Source organism: Geotrypetes seraphini, chromosome 9 (genome assembly GCF_902459505.1).
Source record: "Geotrypetes seraphini chromosome 9, aGeoSer1.1, whole genome shotgun sequence".
Taxonomy (NCBI): domain Eukaryota; kingdom Metazoa; phylum Chordata; class Amphibia; order Gymnophiona; family Dermophiidae; genus Geotrypetes; species Geotrypetes seraphini.
This window is the reverse complement of record NC_047092.1, coordinates 48,906,392-48,922,326: the sequence shown is the minus strand read 5'-3', so window position 1 is coordinate 48,922,326 and position 15,935 is coordinate 48,906,392. Positions and strand designations below refer to the sequence as shown.

The window sequence follows — 15,935 nt, the reverse complement described above, 5'->3', positions numbered from 1 at the left end:
TAAAAATACTATTTTACAGACCTTAAATTTTTATGTAATTAATTTTTGCACCTGCAAACTCACAATTAAGTGCATTTCTGAAGATTCAGAATTCTTAAATTTGTCCCATACTTTCCAACAGGTTCAGATATTGTGAGATAATATTTGTTATACTGTTTATTCACTAATAAACTGCTACAGTGCATAATGAACAAGAAAATGTATAATAGTTTTGACACATCTTTATTATATTGTGCAGATGTATAAAAAAATCAATTATTAAAAGATGTAAACACAACATAATAAACTTTCTTTCAGGTACTAAAACATACCGTGAGGAAAGGTTTACACATTGATTTAATATAAAAATGCTGCCAATAGGATTTTTCTCAGGAGAACCAATACTAGAGAGGGGCAGTGTCCTGGGAAAAAATCAACCTCTATGTTCGCATGCATTTCTCCTCCTGTCTTCTCATAGGCAAGATCCATTTCTTATTTGTGTCTGCAATCCAAATGCATGGTGCTACTGGATCTTGCAAGACCACAGGGTTCTGTTTAGTTCACCCTTTAGACTGAAATTGACAGAGGAAGAAGCAATGAAAGTAAGAAGTGATGCTTTCCTGCTGAATCTATGAGTGCTGAGTTTGGATGGAGTGGTTTTTTGGTTTTTTTGGGGGGTGGGGTGGGGGTGGGATGATACTCTTTGGAAGAGACAATCACGCTGAAGACCACTGACACTTTGGACCAGGGTGGTCAGCTCAAACTGCCTTACTCTTGGGACAGCCCTGTTTTCACTATAAAATACATATAAAAATGTTTTACAAAATGGATCATAGTGTTTTATCTTCACAGTTGAGTTTTCTCAGGATGCAATAAGCCGTCTGTCTTCATTTTCTCATGATGCCACTTGTATTTTTCCCCAATGATGGCTCAAACTATGAGATATTTTCAACCACCATTGTGTCAAAAATCTGATAACAAATTTGGGATTTCATTCCATCTTTTGCATTGTATGACTTGATGCAACATTCCAACCACGGGTGATCACCTACAAAAAAAAAAAAGAAAATTCCATTTGTAGTCAGAAATGTATTTCAAAGCCTAAAGCAAGGGTCCCCAAAGTCGGGTTTATAGGATTTCCCCAATGAATATGCTTTGAAAGCAGTGCATGCACATAGATCTCATGCATATTCATTGGGGAAATCCTGTAAACCCGACTGGATTTGGCCCTGACATACAGGGACCCCTGGCCTAAAGGATCAGAGTACATATAGGAAATTGCATGAATATTGACAGCCAGGACTGCAGGATGTTAAGCATGATAGTGGCTGGTTATCTAAAAAGAAAAGTGCTTTCTTCATGACACTGTGCAACATAAAGTTAAACAGAGTACCATTAATTTTCATAAAGTGGGACTATAACATATAGCCAGAGGTACTAAAGGCGATAAAATTGCTATATTTTGAAAAATAAATATTTATTCATTTATTTTAATAGACGGCTTCTCCATTTTATAAACAAAAAAATAAAAACAAAACAAAAAAGAACCAACAAGGCCTGCAGTGAAGGTGCACAACAAGAAAACAAAACACAACTGCAGGAAAATGGACAGGGTGCAGAAATTTATTAAGTTAAAAAAAATTAAAACAAATACATAAGCAACATAAAATACATCCAAAGAGCTTGTCCTGATATTCATGTGGACCGGACCCGACATGGTCTGTGTTGTGAAGAAACACTTTTTCCTCAGGGGCCCCAAATATTGACAATTAGAGTATAAGAAAACCTTATACAGGAGATTTTCACGTTTAGGGCTCCTTTTACTAAGCTGCGCTAGCGTTTTTAGCGCGCGCTAACCCCTGCGCTGCGCGGAAAAACTAACGCCAGCTCTATGGAGGTGTTAGCGTCTAGCGCGCGTGGCATTGTACCGCGCTGCTTAGTAAAAGGAGCCCTAAGCGTGAAAATCTCCTGTATAAGGTTTTCTGATACTCTAAGGCAGGGGTAGGGAACTCCGGTCCTCGAGAGCCGTATTCCAGTCGGGTTTTCAGGATTTCCCCAATGAATATGCATGAGATCTATTCGCATGCACTGCTTTCAATGCATATTCATTGGGGAAATCCTGAAAACCCGACTGGAATACGGCTCTTGAGGACCGGAGTTCCCTATCCCTGCTCTAAGGGGTCCTTTTACAAAGGCGCGGTAGCGGTTTAACGCGCGGAATACCGCGCGTTAAACCACCTGCTGTGCTAGTGCCTAACGCCTCCATTGACGAAGCGTTAGGAGTTTAGGCTACCGCGGGGGTTAGCACGTGATGAAATGTCTGACGCGCTAATTCCCGTAGTGCGCCTTGATAAAAGGAGCCCTAATTGTCAACATTTGGGGCCCCTGAGGAAGAAGTGTTTGTTCAAAACACTGACCGTGTCGGGTCCGGTCCACATGAATATCAGGACCAGCTCTTTGGATGTATTTTATGTTGCTTATGTATTTGTTTTAATTTTTTGTTAACTTAATAAATTCCTGCACCCTGTCCATTTTCCTGCAGTTGTGTTTTGTTTCCTTGTTATAAACAAAAAAATATCACTGTAAACAGTGGATAAATTACGGTAATATGAAAGATAATATTTTTCACAAGAAAATAAACATCCCGAGAAATACTACCAGAACAAATATATATAAAAACTCAATAAGCGAAATTAGACAACCCCTCAAACTTACACCTAAGCAATTAGGGTCCAAAAGCTCCCCATCACAGACTATACTATGATGATTTTCATTTCTTTTAAAACTTTATACACCGCCTATACATAAGAACATAAGAACATAAGCAGTGCCTCCGCCGGGTCAGACCATAGGTCCATCCTGCCCAGCAGTCCGCTCCCGCGGCGGCCCAAACAGTTCACGACCTGTCTAAATCACCAGAAGGGGCCCCCATGCCTCCTTGGTTTCCTAATTGAGTCCTATCTTCCTATCAAAGTCCTAGCCCTCCAGTCTTGCACCTGCACGACCTGGTTGGGTTTCTACATTTATTTTCTGGTTAGCTTTCTCAGTATCCCACGATCCCTTTATCCCTCAGGAATCCATCCAGTCTCTGTTTGAATCCCTGTACCATACTCTGCCTGATCACTTCCTCCGGTAGCGCATTCCAAGTGTCCACGACCCTCTGGGTGAAAAAAAAACTTCCTTGCATTCGTTTTGAACCTATCTCCCTTCAGTTTCTCCGAATGCCCCCTCGTGCCTGTTGTCCCCTTCGCCTATACCTAGGCGGTTTACAAATGACCATACATAATGTAAATCACAAGTACAAACAAAAACATAATTACAAAAAAAAAAAAAAAAAAGAATCTCTGCAGCACCTTAAACAATCATTCATCATTCCATCTCTCAATTACATAGGTAGCAAAAATGTAGTTGCAAAAAGATGGATCTTCAATCATTTTTTTAACGTTCTATCTATTAGCACACAACCACAAATGGCCAGAAAGACCATTCCACAGCTTTGCTCTTGCAATGCAACGGCAACAGAAGCAGCCCTGGTATAAGCATGAGCTTTCAACATCTTATCCTGCGACAACAACAAAGCACTCTCCGAATGGACAATACACAATCAAAGATTGTTTAAATACTGTGGAGCAGGTGCATATAGAGCTTGGCTGACAATAGACAATACGTTGTACTGTATCCTATACAAAACTGGCAGCCAATGGAGTTGGCAAAGCACTGGGGTTATATGAGCAGACCTAGGTACACCTGCAACCAGACGTGCAGCAGCGTTTTGGACCATCTGCAACACCCCTACATCTGGCACTTGAGATGCTAAGATATAGTGCACTTCAGTAGTCAAGTCTGAAAAGCACCAACCCCTATACCACAGACTGAAAATCAAAGGAAGAAAGCATAGATTTCAAACGAAAAAGCAAATGAAGTTATTATAAAATAATTTTTTTACCATCTTTCAAACCACAAAACATCACAGCGATTTAAGTTTAAAAAGAAGGCACATGCATACCTAATCAAATAGGCAAAAACCAATATGAAAGACCTAATTCATAGGGAGCAAAGGAAAATCTCTCATGCCACATTCTAAACTAAACCTTAAGTTTATATACTGCATCATCTCCACGGATGTGGAGCTCGGCACGGTTTACAAGAACTTAAAATATAGGAAGAGAAGGAAAAAAAAGGTTTACATGAACTTATATATAGAAGAGAAGAGTAAGGGGGGATAGAATTACATTTTAGTGAAAAGCCAGGTTTTCAGTTGCTTGCGGAATAATTGGAGGGAGCACAGGTTCCGCAGCGGGGTAGTAAGGTCGTTCCAAAGTTCTTTGATTCTGAAGAGAAGGGATTTTCCCAGTTTGCCTGCAAAGCGAATACCGTGTAGAGAGGGGAAGGATAGTTTATACCTTTGGGCGGGTCTGGTAGAGTCAGGACTCGAGGAGTTATAAGATAGTGGGATTAAGGGAGGAAAGATGCCGTGAATGACCCAAGAAGTTAAGAATCAAAGACTAATTTTATGGTGAATTTTAACCCATTCAGGAACTGAAATGGGTGGGCCATATACGAGTATAAATAGACCAAACCAAGCTCAATATTCAAAATCAGTTATCCACGTAGCAGCAGTCACTATACAGTATTGATAAATGCTATTTGAATTTACAGTGGTACTATCTACAAGGCAAAAACTTCTGTAAAATATAGGGTTACCAGATTTTCTGGAACTAAGGGCTCCTTTTACTAAGCCGCGTTAGGGCTTTAACGTGCAGAATAGCGCACGCTACATTGCCGCGCGTGCTAGACCTTAACGCCAGCATTGATCTGGCATTAGTTCAAGAAGCGTAGCGCACGGAAATTTCCTGCATGCGCCAAAAACGCTAACGCACCTTAGTAAAAGGAGCCCAAAAATCTGGGCCCATGGCCCCGCTGCCATCTCCAACCAATTCCACCCGGGTCACGCCCCGTTCTGCCCCCCAGCCCCACCCCCTCAACCTGTTCACTTGTCGGGAGGGCATCTGCGCATGCGTGAGATGTCACCGCGTTGCATCCTTGCATGCGCAGATGCCATACTGACATCGCTCCTAGCTGGAAGCTATTCAAAACCCGGACACAGTGGAAGGAAGCTGGGATGGAGGGAGGGTAGGAACAGCAGGCTAAATATGAAGGTGAGACCGGGAAGAAGGGGGGAAAACATGAAGGCCTTCAGGATGGGGGCGGGCCCTGGTGTAGAAGTATCCAGAGGGAGAGAAGGAGGGATCCAGACGTGCATGTGCCGGACTGAGGAGGAGTGAGGGGAGAATAAGGATATAGACATTTAGGGACACAAATGGGGATACTGGATACGGCAGGGAACAGAGTGACCAAGAAAATGCTAGATCAGGGGTGGGTGAAGAATGACAAAGGGAGATCATAAGCATGGAGAGAGGAAGTAAGGACACAGAGTGGATCCTGGACATGTGGGAGGGGAAAGCAGGTAGGAAAGGGGAAGATGGTCAATGGAGAGGAGCAAGAGAGGAAATGCTGATCAAAGGAAGGGAGGGATAGAAAGAGAGGTTAAAAAGAAAGGAAATATGTTTGCTTGGAGGGAGAGTGGGGTGGAGTGGGGAAGAAATAAAAGAGGAGAGGGAGAGAGATGGTGGGTAATGGGATGAAGGGAGAGAGGCAAGGAACAGAAAGAGAGAGAAGTTGGACACAAGGGATGGAGATACTGGCTAGGAGGGTAGTTGGGAAGAGAAACGGAAAGATGGTGAACCCCGAGGTAGTGGGGCAGAAAACTTTTGAAATGTGCCTTCTAAAGTGTTACATAATATATTGATGTATATTTGTATTGCTTTTCTGAATACACATGATTACAGGCTGAGTTGCTGGCAAGAATTCATTAATGCTGGAAACAAAATTACTCAGCTGAAATAGAAATACTCTCAGAGTCAATCATCATTCCATTAACTCTCAGCCTGCACCTGCAAGAAAAATAAGTCTATAGGCCTCCAAATCATCGGTTTCTCAATAGATTAGATCAGTGTTTTTCAACCGCTGTTCCACGGCACACTAGTGTGCCGAGAGATGTTGCCTGGTGTGCCGTACGGTGCAGACACTGATTAGGCCTCAGGCCGGGTCCCGCACGCGCTCCCATGAGACTCCCCCGGTCCCCGCTGCTGTTCAGTTTCGATCTTCTGCTCTGACGCAACCGGAAACAGGAAGTTGCAGCAGAGCAGAAGATTGAACACTGAGCAGCCGCGCATGCGCGGCTCTTTGGGAAAGCGTGCATGTCGCTGAAAAACAAAACCTACAAACTAAGGTGAGGCGAAGGGAGAGAGCTGGCTAAACAGTAGGATTGATTGGGCAGGCGAGTGGTGGCTGCGGGGACCGTGCGGTCGCTCGTGTTCCTGGCTCAAATTGGAAGGAGGGAGTGAAAGGGAAAAGGATTCTGGGCCAAGGGGATGAAGACGGAAAGAAAAACCCACAGCAGGAAAGAAAGGGAAGGACAGGCAGGTGAGCCAGATGCTAGAAGCAGGGGGGGGGAAGAAAGAGGGAAAAAAGCTAGATGGGGTTGAAAAGAAGAGACACACTGGTATGGAAGAGGAAGATAGGGGAAATCTGGACACAGGAAGGTAACAGAAAGAGGGGAAATTATGTGCATGGGGCATAGGGACAGAGACATAAAGGGGACATGCCATGGGGATGGTATATGGACACAGGGAGGGGCAATGACAGATACATAGGGGAGATATTAGAAATGGAGAAAATAGGAGCACAGAAGCGAGATGGTTTGTGGGGATGGGACAGGGACCGAGCTCGCAGGCTCCAGTGGCTTGCACAAATTACATTGTAACGTGCCATGAAAATAAGAGGGAGGAAGGTAGATAGATAAGCCACGTGAGAGGAGCTGAAGGGTAGTAGAAAGGAACAGATGGTAAAGGAGGGAGGGAAGGGTGGTGGTGGAAAGGAATAGAACAGACATTGAAGGAGAGTGGAGAGGAACAGACCCCGAAGGGAAATGTGGAAGACAGAGTGGGAAGAAGACAGATGCCAGACTATGGGGGAGCGGAGGGAAGAAGATGGGTGCTAGACCAATTGGGGGGGGGGGGGATTAAGGGAGAGGCACAGTAACAGCAAATGGAAGACGTAGAGAGAAGACACACAGTGGATGGAAGGAATTGAATGAGAAGATGTGGAAAGCAGAAACCAGACAACAAAGGTAGAAAAAAAAATTATATTTATTTATTTATTTTTTTGCTTTAGGATAAAATAGTATATTAGTTGTGTTGATAAAAATTTATAAACAAAGCCCTGCCAGCTGAACATCTCTTTCTCTAGTTCAGCAGCAAGAACTTTGATTTATAAGAAAGGAATAAGCTAAATATTACAGTACTAAGGCTTATATGGATGCAGCGGGGATGGTGACGGGGCGGTGAATGGGATGGCAGTGGCGGTGACGGGGCGGTGAAAGGGATGGCGGTGACGGTGACGGGGCGGTGAAGGGAACGACTGTTGACGAAGAGCTACGTGTGTGTCTTTCTTCGATTCCAGCCAGAATATCAGCTTTGTGTTCAGCCAAACAGGCCCAGGTTTCGCACTGAATAAAGTATTTTATAATTTTTCACTATTCTGTTTACTTAATATTTCATAATAAAGTAATTATAAAATACTTTCCTTGTGTTTATTTGATTCCTATTCAAGAGAATTACTTTATATATAGTCAATATAGGCACAGAGTTAAATTTTTTAACATTTTCTAATGGTGGTGTGCCTTGTGATTTTTTCCATGAAACAAGTGTGCCTTTGCCCAAAAAAGATTGAAAAACACTGGATTAGATGAAATTCAGATGCACACAAAACAACTAAAAGACTGCTCCTTCATTTATTAATTCTCATTGTACAAGATTGGTAGCTGCTGCCTGAACAGGAAAGGCACATGTATTTGTGGAAAAGATGCACAGCCATAGCTTAGCGCTTCATTCATAGCATGCCTTTACTAAACATTACAGAACAGGTAAGTGGTTATTTCAGGATGACAAATTTGGAAGGGTATCTGCTTTAAAAGACTGCTTTCTTAGGTTCTGTGTGAAATAGAGAAGGAATTTTGTTTAATGTCAATGATTGTTCTATTAAGCAGTCTATACCACGTCTCTGAAATTCCAAATGATGCCGAGCTGCTTTATACTTTGATATATTAATCTACACAAATGAATATTTTATTGGGATCATTTATTTTATTTTGGCATTTCCCCCAACCACAATGCTAGTAAAGAAATTGAACTGGGTAGGAAGTCTCAATGAGCCTGACCTCAACAAGGTAAAAATCTCCCAACTTTAGGGTGAGTAAACACTGGTCTCATTTTGCTATGATCTTAAATAACCTTTGATGCAGACTATTTAACATGCAATATATAGTCAGGCCAATATTCAGTCAGGGCAGTCTTTTTTTTATGCCAGCCACAGTGGCTGAATATGTTTATTAAAATCTCTATACCGCCTATAAAGCAAAAAAGGATCAAAGCGGTTTACATCACAACTTAAACATATTTAAGAAAGGAACTCCATTAGAAAATGAGAAAGGAAAGAAATTAACATTTCTTAAAACATTTTCACTAAAACTTTATATGAAATAAATAAATCCAAATCAACATGAATCAGTACAACTTAATGCAGATTGCGGTCCCCATTCCATTATTCAATTTGAGAAAGCCATTTAAAAAAAAAGTGCTTTTAGATGTCTCTTATAATTTTGAAATAATTCTTCCTTCCTTAACTCTACTGATAAATTGTTGCACAATATTGGAACTAAATAGAAAAATACACCATTTCTGATTGAGGCAAGGTGAGCCTTTCAGATATGGGGAACAGCTACTCTATTGACATGTAAAGATCTCAACGAGCGACTAGGTGTGTAAAATAACACTAGATTAGAAAGATATAGGGCTCCTTTTTACAAAGGTGCGCTAGCCAAAAATCTACCACCTGTTCAAAAGGAGGCGGTAGCAGCTAGAACGGCTTTGTAAAAGGAGCTCATAATGGTTGTAACTCAAATAATGCCCTATGTGCCAGCATCAGGATTTTAAATTTAATTCTAAATTCCACTGGTAACCAATGGAATTTCAGATATAATGGAGTTACATGATCATAGATGTGCACGACCTAACAGCCGAATTGCCGCATTTTGTAATGTTTGTAAACATTTCAGTTGTCCAACTGTTATTCACGCATATACCAAGTTGCCATACACTTCCCCCTCCCCATTTGCGGTTTCTGCACTCGCGATTTCACAGAATCGCAATTTTTTTCTGGGGAGGGGGAAAATTAAAAAAAAATATTTTTTACCTCCCTGCCGCCTTCCCGGCCTTACCTGGTGGTCTAGCGGGCTTTCGGGGCAGGAGCGATCTTCCTACGCTCCTGCCCCGTGCAGTTCGCCATGAGGAAATGGTTGTAGGGAGTTCCCGTCGTAGTCTCAAGAGACTACGGGAACTCACAGCAGCCATTTCCTCATGGCGATCTGCACGGGGCAGGAGCTTAGGAAGATCGCTCCTGCCCCGAAAGCCCTCTAGACCTCCAGGTAAGGCCGGGAAGCGGCAGGGAGGTGGGGGTGGGTCAGAGCCGGATAATCGCAGTTTTTCGCCATTCGAGGTCCAGATCTGCCCGTATCCCCCGCGAATAACGAGGGAGAAGTGTAATCTAATTTACGAGAACAAAAGCATGGATTAAAATATGTAACAATTTCTCACCAGGAAATCTCAAATAGCTCTAAGTTGTCTTAATACCCCAAATCCTTTCGCAACTGTAGATGAAACCTGCTTCTCAAAATTCAAATGACAATCAATTATAATTCCCAAATACTTAATACTATCTCTATACGCTGATGGTATAGTGAAAGATCTAGTTGTGCTGTTTCCTTGTCACCAGAAACACAACATGCTACTGTTTTTGACATATTTGACAGAGATATTCAGCCTGCTATCATAGTCAGGATAACGTTTTTGCAGTCCTAATCTTATCCATTAACAGACTGAATACTGCTGCTAACTGGGTAACTCCATGGTCAGTTCTAAGGGGTCTCTAATTACTTTTTGTGGCAGTATCCAGATAATGCTTTTGAAAATTGTTGTCTGGCCCTGCTTAGTGGCACTTATCAAGGTGGCAGGTGCTACTAATCAAATAAGTGCTTCTGAATATTAGGCCAAAATATAATTGTACCTACAACAAAAATTTAAGTTTAAAAATACAAATGTATTGGTGTTATATATAAATATAAACATCTGTAGAAAAAATCCCGGATTTGTTGCATTTTATTTCATATAGCATTAAGTACTCGTATAAATGTAGCAACCTACTTAGGTTTTGCCTTGAAGGGCATAACACTGCCATGATCTTCTGTAGCTTCTCCTGAAGGGTTTCATCCATTAGGATCTCAGAAGCAGGAATTTGGAAAAAAGTTTCCTGAGAGGAACAGAAGATAAGGGATAAGAGAGCACATCAAGTATATTCATAACAGAATGTAAATCTCATGCACCACTCTAAAATGTTTCAGATTTCTGTTCTGAGGAGGACATAATTCCTGGAGGAAAAGTCCATAACTGCTAAGGTTGGTGCCATGGAATCTTGGTACTCTTTGGGTTTCTGCCAGGTACTTGTGACCTCGATTGGCCACTGTTGAGAGCAGGATATTAGGCTAAATGGATCTTCGGTCTGACTCATTCAATCCAGTCATATTCCCTCATTCATGGACAGATTGCTGATCCCTACGAAATCTCTGCAGTCCCTACACCCTTCTCAACAACATGTTCTTGCAGTTCCTTCCGTTCAACAGTTGTTTTATGATACAACACGCAAAACAATCTTCTCAGTAATAGCTCCCACATTGTGGAATGTCCTACCTCTGGCTATGAGACAAGAAACTAGCCTCGTAGACTTTAAATCCAGCCTTAAAACATTTCTTTTCAAAGATGCTTATGCTTTTCGCTTATGAGAATCAGACAATTGGCTTAACATTAAAGACTCCCTTACCCTTCTCGTTCTTCCCTTTCTTTTTAGTTTTATGCAATGTATCCTCCCCATCCACCATTACATAGCATGTTATGTCTGTATTGTTTATGTAAGTCTGTTAGCTACCACTTTTATATTTTTTTATAATTTCTGTATAATTGTAAATCACTTTGTATTTTAAAGCGGTATATCAAAAACAAATATACTTGAAACTTGAATTCTTATTGTCCTTAGACTCTAAGAATTACTTCACGAGAGACTGTCTATTACCATAACTCGAATGCTTCCTGTCACAGATCTGAACCTGTTCCTCATATAGGTGTAATCTGATTTTTTAATTCTGGTATCCTTCTACTGCTCCCCCAGAGATGTAAGAATGGAGACCAGGGATCCTAATGTGAAGCTCTATCCATGGAGAATTATTTGATCAGGGAAAATCTAGAAGGTAATCACTATCAAAATGGAATGAGACAGCCACCAAGACAAGAGTCTTTGAGCTCTTCAGTAAAACAAATGTATGTGCGTTGCTTAATTCAACGGAAGCTTCAAAAACACTGGGCTTGATCATATGAAGGTGTGCCATAGCAATCACATGCATGATAAAGGTCATAAGGCACAGCATTTTCAACATGGATCAGGATGATGCCTGATTACTCTAAATCAATGGTTCCCAAATCAGTCCTGGGGACCCCCCCAGCCAGTAAGAATTTCAAGATATCAGCAATGAATATTCATGGGAGATTTCCATGCTACTACTGTACCTCCGCTGCTTGCAAATTTCTCTCATGAATATTCATTGTGGATATCCTGAAAATCCAACTGACTGTCGTTTCCCCAAGACAGGGTTGGGAACCACTGCTCTATATTACCTCTACCACTGCGGCCACAGTGTCACTGTCTCTGTTCAGGAGAAAGGCTAAGTTTAAATGAACTCCAATTGAGAAAACAATTTCAATAAGACCATGGGTGATTGATGACTTAACTCTAGCACTGTGATAGCGAAGTACATTGATCTATGCATTCTTTATTAACTAATATTTCAAGTAGATAAATAATCAGCAATGACAGTTTATCACAAAATAAAGATATGCTCTGTAACTTGGGAATATTTCTCTGTGGCTATCGTAAGTATTTGCAAAAGGGTGTGTACACATAGGCAGGGCTCCGACTTACATATATAAGGAATGGTATAAGTTACACATGTCTCTGCCACATTTAGCTTCCCACATTTATACAAGCTCAGTGGCTGATGTAAATGCAGGTGCTTAAAAGTTACAAGCACTATCCTCAGGGCACCTAAATGGAGGCATCCAGTTTAGTGGTGTAGTAAAGGGGGGGAGGGGGTGGTCCGTCCTGGGCGCCATGCTGGTGGGGGCACCGGCACCCCTCCTCTCTGCCCCCAACTTCTTCCCATTCCTCCCCTCCATATGCGCACCCCTCTTTCCTTCCTCCATACCTCTAGTTGAAGTTATTGCTCGCAGGGGTCAACAACGTGCTTTACGCGACCCCATCGGCTCTCCCGCTGATGTCACTTCCAGGTGCCGCACATAGGAAGTGACATCAGAGGGAGAGCCAACGGGGTCGCAAGAAGCACGATGTTGACTACCTTGAGGAACAAGGGAAGGGAAGAGAAGGGGGGGGGGGTGCACAGCAGGCGGGATCAGGAAGGATCGGGGGGGCAGAGACGAGAGTAGGGGAGAGGCGCCACTGCCCCAGGCACCTCTCACCCTCGCTACACCACTGATCCACTTATAGAATTGCTCCCTTAGGAATTTTTGCAAGCTCAAGACATAACCAATATACCTGTATCTGTGTTTATTTAATGTACTACCTGAACTCTAGTTGGCTATTCTAGCAATACTTTCTCTTACATTCTGTATTAAATAATATTTTCCTTGATATATTTTCCTAACTCTTGGATCCCAAATTTTATGGGTTAAAGTAATTATTTTCTTATTTCCTTATACATTGTGACAATAATTTTGTGTTATTTCTTTCATTCAATAAGCAACTGTTGAATGTACATTAAAATATTTGCAATAAATTAAAAAAAACATTGCTCCCTTGTAGGTGCTAGAATCTTAATGCCAATAGCGTCTCCACTAAACACTGGTGAAAATCAGCTTTCTGTGCTGAACAATGCAGATGTTCAACAGGAGACTTTCCATCCCTGATGGCTCTTTCAAGAACAAACTAAGGTTTTGCCGAGAACACTGCCGAGTGGCTTCAACATAGGAGGCTGACCTAACCTCCAGGAATGCTCTCTTCAGAGTAAGCAGAACTCCTGTCACATCTAGTTTGTCGAGTATATCGAGTTCCTGCATTGACAACAATACTATCCCTCAAAATGAAATTGTTGCTGTCTTTGGCCCTTGGCACACTAGACTTTGAAATCCTTTTTCACATTTCAATTGGGAACGAGACCTGGCTCAAATCTTGTGCCTATGCTTGGAATGAAACACCAAAGAAGTTCAAGTTTTCTTTGACAAGGTATAACCATGTTGAATTCTTCAACGTGTGTCAAGAATTTGTGAGCAGTTTCTTGGAGCTGGACTTAATATCTCCAGCCAGAACAGCACAGAGCCTGCCCTTCTAGGACCACATTGGTTTTAGTCACACAAGTAAGTAATGGGTCTCTTTTGTTGGCACTCGGAACAGAAACTGACGTTACTGATTTTTCTGGACTAGTGAGATTTTGTTACATATAAACTTACTGAGTTATCCCACAGGTATGCATCCAAATATCCAGTTCCATCATCAAGCGTAAACTTCATAATTAAGACATGGTGGAGAGGCTCAATACCCAGCACTAAAAAGGTTGAAATTCATAAAAGGATGATTGGAAAAACTAATTAGAATCCTAAAAATAATAGGCTTAAGTTCTGAATTATTATTATTATTTTTTTAAAATAATCTTTATTCATTTTAAAATAAATTCAATAAGTGAAGAACAATAAATACTAGACATCACTTAAAATATTACAAGATTCTTATAGATCAATAACCCCCCACCCAAACTATTCTTTATCATTCAAGTATCTATAAATTTATCATAATTCCGTAATTCACTACATATTTTAAACATAAAATTACACATTTATCCACTTAGACATATTTTAAACTTATAAACCACCCTGCCCCCTTCCATAATAATAGTTGATTATAACCCTTATATTCCTTCCAGATTCATTTTTTATCTAGGCAGTTTATAAAATTTAAAAATTTAGGGGTAGATATTCAAAGGCAGTTGTCTGAATAAGAGTGGTGCCTACTTGGATAAGTGCTGGTAAAAAGAGATATGCAGTAGCACTAACTGGATAGCATCACTGAATATTTCCTCTTATCTCCTTGGCACTTTCAGAGGCAGTCCATGAGTGGAGTTTGGGCAGAGACAGGGATTATCCAGTATTCCGATAACCTATAAAGGCTGTCTTAACTTTATCCAGACAGTTATCTAGTTAACAGTCTGAATATCGCTGCTAGATGGGAAAGCACAACTGGTTAGTGGCAGCCAATATCGAAATATTGGTGCTGAATACCTGGATTTATTTTACCTATGGTAGAGGGTACGTAAAAAATGCTGACTGCCACAAGCTTAATATAAGGGATAATATAAAAAAAATAAAACAATAAATCATAAAAACAGGCAACAAAGAGAGAAAAGAGAGAAGACTGCTCTTTAATTTACATGTCCTTGAGGTCCCCACTTGCCTAGCATGCCATGCATATCTATTTTACCATTTGGTACACAAACTCCACACAATTAGTCCATTTGTACTTAATGTATGAATGTTAGAAATAGCTAAGAAGATGACTGCATTAACATTACTAAAGCAGTAGTCCCTGACAGATAGGATTCTTTACATATGTATTCATGAGTATCGTGTATTGATGATTATCCTAATAAATAATGCTGGCTTTTACAAAGTTGTGGTAGAGGTTTCTACCGCAGGCTGGCTAGGTAAATGCTCCAATGCTCAGAAAACTCCTAAGAGCGTCGCAGCATTTACCTCGCTGGCCTGCAGTAGAAACCTCTACTGCGGCTTTGTAAAAGGGGGTCTAAGTAATAAAGAGAAAGCAAAAGATGCTTTACAGGACCATAAGAAACTGCTTTTATTCTGAAGTTTGCTACAACTAATTCATGCGTCAAATATAGCCATCTAAAATGTTTTCCAGTTCTGTGGTAATTTAAATTCTCATAGGCAAAAGAAAAAGAAAAATGCTGAAAATATGTTCAAGCATATTCTATTTCTCTTCTCCATTAAGAGATAATAAAATACTTTCTGATTTTATCGAAAAAGGTATTTGGTTTCTTTTCAAAGAAATTTCAATATAAGGCATTTGAAATTAAATATATTTTTATGTAGACGTGACTTATTAACTTGAGGAAAAGAATGCAAGTAAGCAGACGTAGAAGGTAGGCTGGAAAGTTCAAAGGAAAAAAAAAAAATCCCACTTTCAGATTCAGTTTGTACAAATTAAGCGGCAAGAATCCTGTAATTAGGTTCACAGAGGGACTATTACAAAACCCAATTTTGTTTAAAATTGCAGAACACAGTTTACAGTGGTTACCTTCAAAATTATTACTCTTTGCAGCATCTAAAACACTTGGAATAAGTCCTGAAAACTGATTAGTAAAGACATTTTGCACCAAGTAATATTCTCTTTAAAAGAGGCAGAAATATCATTTTTCTGAAAACCGTGAGGCCCTTTTACTAAAGGGCATTAAGCCCTTAATTTGCAGTTAGTGCATGGTTGCAGGCTACGGCACAAACATATAAAAAGGTTGTAATTTGCCTGTAACTGTGCATTAAATTGGGTATTAAATTGGGTATTGGGTATTTGCATATAATGGAAGTGACATAACATAAAAACATTAGCAATGCCTCCGCTGGGTCAGACCTGAGGTCCATCGTGCCCAACAGTCCGCTCACGCGGCGGCCCAACAGGTTCAGGACCTGTGCATTAATCTTCTATCTATA

At 40.8% G+C, this 15,935-nt stretch overlaps 1 protein-coding gene across 1 annotated transcript in view; it reads right to left on the bottom strand.

Moving 5' to 3' along the window:
• Positions 1–203: 203 nt before the first annotated feature.
• Positions 204–15,935, bottom strand: part of POT1 (protection of telomeres 1) — a 195,574-nt gene continuing 179,842 nt past the window's right edge. The window contains 3 exon segments of the mRNA XM_033959136.1: positions 204–1,027; positions 10,302–10,407; positions 13,668–13,762. Of these exon segments, the coding sequence (XP_033815027.1) occupies positions 915–1,027; positions 10,302–10,407; positions 13,668–13,762 (314 nt within the window). The 3' untranslated portion in view covers positions 204–914.